Genomic DNA, 5,000 nt, shown 5'->3' with positions numbered 1-5,000 from the left:
TATATATATATATATATATATATATATATATATATATATATATATATATATATATATTATATATATATGATAAATTTTTGATAATTTAAACGTGTTTCTTTCATATTTCAAATAAGCCATATATATTAATACATTAAAGTCTGGATTTTCTTAACGACCTCGGGATCAGAGCCCCTGGCGGAATCGCCCAAAGACTATAATATCAGACCGGCGGGGATTTGAACCCTCGTCCAGGATCTCTGTATGCCAGTGACCATACCACTTCGTGGCTGAGTGGTATGGTCACTGGCATACAGATATCCTGGACGAGGGTTCAAATCCCTGCCGGTCTGATATTATAGTCTTTGGGTAATTCCGCCTGGGGCTCTGATCTTGAGGTCGTTAAGAGAATCCAGACTTCAATGTATTAATATATATGGCTTATTTGAAATATATATATATATATATATATATATATATATATATATATATATATACATACATATATATATATATATATATATATATATATATATATATATATAGATAGATAGATAGATAGATAGATATAGAGTCAGCTAGTAAGAGGAGGATCTGAATGAGTTATATCTCTATCAAAATCATTGTCAGTTAATTCATGAAGATGCTACTTGAATTATTTCTATACTCATCTATTTATTCATATATCAATCATTTAAAATATTTATTCATTTGTGATTAACAAGCTTCATGAAACCCATGAATCACAGCGCCCGACTTTTAAAAGACTTTTTCTCTCTCTCTCTCTCTCTCGAATGATTCGTTTTTGAACGAAAACTGAAAACTTAGGTCACGGTAAAATTAAAAAAGCTGGACAGCATTGTTAGAGACCACAAGAACGGATGGGAACAAAATGTAGCCGCATCCTTAAGGATCGTAATTGTGTAGGATACTGGCATTTTCTACTCATGTTTGTCTGGGTATAATATCCTCTCGATAACAAACGGATGTAAATCAAACTCGTGATTCAGATTCTGTAATGTTGGCACCGTATTGTAGCTCGTTACATAGTACGTAATAGCTACCTCCGCTTTAGTAAAATGAGAGAGAGAGAGAGAGAGAGAGAGAGAGAGAGAGAGAGAGAGAGAGAGAGAGAGATAACTTGGAACCCTAATGGATCTTTTTCGTGTTTAACGATCTGCTTCATTCCTAAATGCAAACCCGCGGTACTCTTGATGGAATACGATTCCTTGGGGGAGGGGGAGAGGGGGGAGAATATAAAGAAAAATCAGAAATAATTCCGGAAATGATAATGGCGTTAATAAGTTGTCGATCACCTCCATCTCCTCCGGGACCGCTTTCGTCAAAAAGTCTTTCCGTGCGACTGATTTCTTCCTTCCAGTCGACTTATCCGTGTCATCATCGGCCGCCTTTTCAGATGAAATATTAAAAGTGAAATGATGAAGATGATCGCCATCTTCATCATCGCCACGCCGATATAGTCATGACGATGATGGTAGAGGCTCTCTCTCTCTTTCTCTCTCGTCCGGGGAATCGATGTAATCCGCGTGTGTTCGTGTATACGTTTAGCTAAATGCTAAAGAACCATCGTCTTCATTTTGACAGTTGCGTCGCCTTCCCTCCCCCTCCTACCCCCAATCCGGTCAATATTTGCAATCGTGTTATTGCTATAATTTATGTGGTGTGCCAAACATTTCGTGTCATAAATTACGCGAAGATACTGTGTGATTTCTACACTCTGGTTACATGTTCTTGAAGGCACATCGGGAGCCAAGTAAAAACCTGCGAGGGTAATCATTGAGTTATGCACTAGCCGGTAACTCTCCCCTCAAACTTCTAATGCAAGCCCCGCCCACCTACTCCCCTCATATTCCAGCTCGGCCGGGGATTGGCGCACGCAAGGACCGCCCCTTGTAACATATTTCTCTTGCTACAGTCACGGGATTATTTTCTTTCAATTTATAGCACTCATTATCGTTTGATAGAATGGACTATCTTATTGCAGCCTAACGCCGGTGCATTTGCGAACTTTATTCCAGAGGGAAATGAGAGAATTTTTTCTATTGGAAAAGGCTGAAATAAATATAGCAAAAGTGCAGACTAGGCGACTGGGAAGGTGCTCAGGAAGCCCTGATGAGTTTTGAAGTTGGTCGCGTGGGACTAATGGAGTTGTAGCATCTGGGAAAGAGATAGAGGGAGCGAAGTGACAGAACCAATTAGAGGACAAATAGTCGCGGACCGCAGAGGCTAGCAACCACCACCAATCCCTCCTCCTCCTCTTCCCCTCCCCTCCCCACCCCCCAAAACACTTCCTCCTCCTCTCTGTTCCCTCATCCTTACCGGAGGTCCTCACTCACACATTCTCTCGCAGTCGCTGAGGGGAAAACACGCACATTCGGTAGGGCTTGCCGAGGCCGCCTGTCGTAACCTTACTCCACGTGGGATCGGTCTCTTCGCAAACAAGATCTTAGTCTTTGGCTCGGTGTCGACGGTGGTGGTGGACTTCGTGAACGCACTGTACAACTCGAGACTTTTTGGTGACTTCTGTAGAGCGATGCCCAAACGAAAGTGAAACAGTACTGTGGCATTCATATTCTAAAATAATTTTTTTTTATTTTTATTTTGTATTTTTTTAGTTTGTTTTCGTTTGCGGTAATACCGATTTGTTATGGAGACTTTGATCAAAATGGAAAAACCTGGAAGTCCCGATAGTCAAACGCAGACTACGGCATCCGTGACGCCCTTCTCCATCACCGACATCCTGACCCGCATGGAAAACCGCTCCCCGACAGACCTCCGGTCGACCCCCGATCACCATCGCGCCCTTGCCGATTTAAGAAGCTCGCCCAGCCTTGGTTTCCGCCCCGTGTCGGTGCTGAAGTACAACTCGCCGTCCCCCATGGACCTGTCCAAGGACTCCGGACTGCATCCTGAAGTGAGCTCCTCTATCGAGCCTTCCCTGGGCCCGACCAGCGGATCGTTATCCCGGTCCGTCGACGGCAGGAACCTGACCTCCTCGCCGGAGGCGTTCAACCTCCTCGGGCGTCGAAGCAGGTCGACGTCCCCTTGTTCCGAGATGAGTATGGAGGAGGTCGAGATCGACCACAGTGACAGAGAGGATAATTCGCACTCGACCGACTTGTCCAAAGGCAGTGCACACGACGGGGCTTCGGTAGATGGTAAAGGTTAGTACAGTCGATGTCATTTTGCCATGTATTGAAGAGCATTTACGGGCTGTCAACTTAAGAGCCCTGTTTTACATAAGGTAGGGCAGTCTAAAAACAAAGTATTAAACAAGCATACATAGTATGGAAATTCTGTTCACAGTTGTCCGATTCTCAAGGGTCATTTAGATTCAACATATTTATTACCACTGATTACGGGCTCTATAATTGCAAGAACAAACAACAATACCACTGTGATTTAAAATCGCTTGTAAGAATTTAGAATTTTCCTAAACTAGCTCTTTGGATGGATACATCTATTTTTCTCCTTTTCTTTCCTTAAAGTTTCACAGGAGTAATTGCTCTCCTTGAATTTTTCAAAGAGAAAATGTTTCATCTTATGCCTATTTCACGTACATATTAAGTATCTGTTTTAATGTTAATGTTTTTAAAATATTTTATTACAATTGTTCACTACTTCTTATATCGTTTATATATTTCCTTATTTCCTTTCCTCACTGGGCTATTTTTCCCTGTTGGAGCCCATTGGCTTATAGCATCTTGCTTCTCCAACTAAGGTTGTATCTTAGCTAGTAATAATAATAATGATAATGTTTTGACATTTATATAGGACAAGATACTAAATTTTTTAATCCTTATTTCCCGCGTTTCTTTCACGCATTTTACTATTAGTCAGTATCAATAATCTGTATGACCCTGGACGTAGAAATGAAGTGTTTGACTAAAACCCGATTTTAAAGATGAAAGGAAACGCTATAGCATCATCAACAGAGAAAGCTCTGAACACTAGATCGACATCTTAGGATGTCTCGTGAACCATTGTTACGTATAGTGACTCAACAAAAACAATTTCTTATTTTTGATTGCCTTCATTTTAAGACGAAATATTATTCTCATTATCCCTTAGTTTATCTGTTTACATATTGTTTGGTAATTAGCAGCTCATGTTAATGTATGCAGTTTATTTGGTCTCATAAGTACTCTCTTATAGGCCTATGTTAGACCTGTTGACTCTCTATTTAGAACATCTGGTTTAATATGTACAATTATCCTAATATGTTGCTTATCTAGAAATACCTCAACATCTGTCAATCACTTATTATTAATACTCATTAAATATAATAACATTTCAGTTATTTAATTTGCTTTGTACATGTGGAATGGCTTTCCCGCTGACTTCTGTTGTCTGAATATTAAAGTTGTTATCAAGTTAATATTATGGGTCTTACAAATGTCAAAAATGTTCTTTCTTTGCGTCGATACACGTAGGCTGATTATTATTCTGAAAGGTGCCCCTGACCCCAGATGCCGCTTATGGATATAGATCGCCTAAAAATGCTTTCGGAAATTGTCTAACTTTACCCTAAGTCAGAAATTACATCTCTTTGAGTTATTTTTTTTTTTTTATACGTAGGCTGTAGATCAGCCATTTCTTAAATGATAATCTAAGAAAGTTCATTTTGGAAGATAATATTTGTCTCTTAGGAATTATTTTTGTATCACATTTTACTATTTATAAATAAATAAGTATTTTGATTATCTTTTTCTTATCTATTTTATTTCTAATGTAAATTCTATCGAATAAGAGCTAAGGTGATAACAGCGTGTGCTACCTCAAAGAATCCAGGGAAAAAAGAGGCTTGCGTGCGAGAGCGACCGTAAACTGATTATGAATTATTAATAGAGGAAAGAAAGTTTCAGATTCCTTAGCTACCGCTGAGTAATGAGTAAATCTCTTTCTGCGTAAAGGATTCATCTTTGTTTCATAAGTTATAAGACCACGACTATTCTGTCGTATTTTTCTATAAAACACTTTATTTAAGAGAAAAATTTTTA

The 5,000-nt window shown here is 39.2% G+C and overlaps 1 protein-coding gene across 1 annotated transcript in view; it reads left to right on the top strand.

Moving 5' to 3' along the window:
* Window positions 1–2,177: 2,177 nt before the first annotated feature.
* Window positions 2,178–5,000, top strand: part of bap (bagpipe) — a 15,931-nt gene continuing 13,108 nt past the window's right edge. The window contains exon 1 of the mRNA XM_068345998.1: window positions 2,178–3,164. Within this exon, the coding sequence (XP_068202099.1) occupies window positions 2,648–3,164 (517 nt within the window). The 5' untranslated portion in view covers window positions 2,178–2,647. The remainder of the gene's footprint in view (window positions 3,165–5,000) is intronic.

This window comes from Palaemon carinicauda, chromosome 22, assembly GCF_036898095.1.
Source record: "Palaemon carinicauda isolate YSFRI2023 chromosome 22, ASM3689809v2, whole genome shotgun sequence".
NCBI lineage: Eukaryota > Metazoa > Arthropoda > Malacostraca > Decapoda > Palaemonidae > Palaemon > Palaemon carinicauda.
This window is presented reverse-complemented; position numbering and strand designations above follow the sequence as displayed.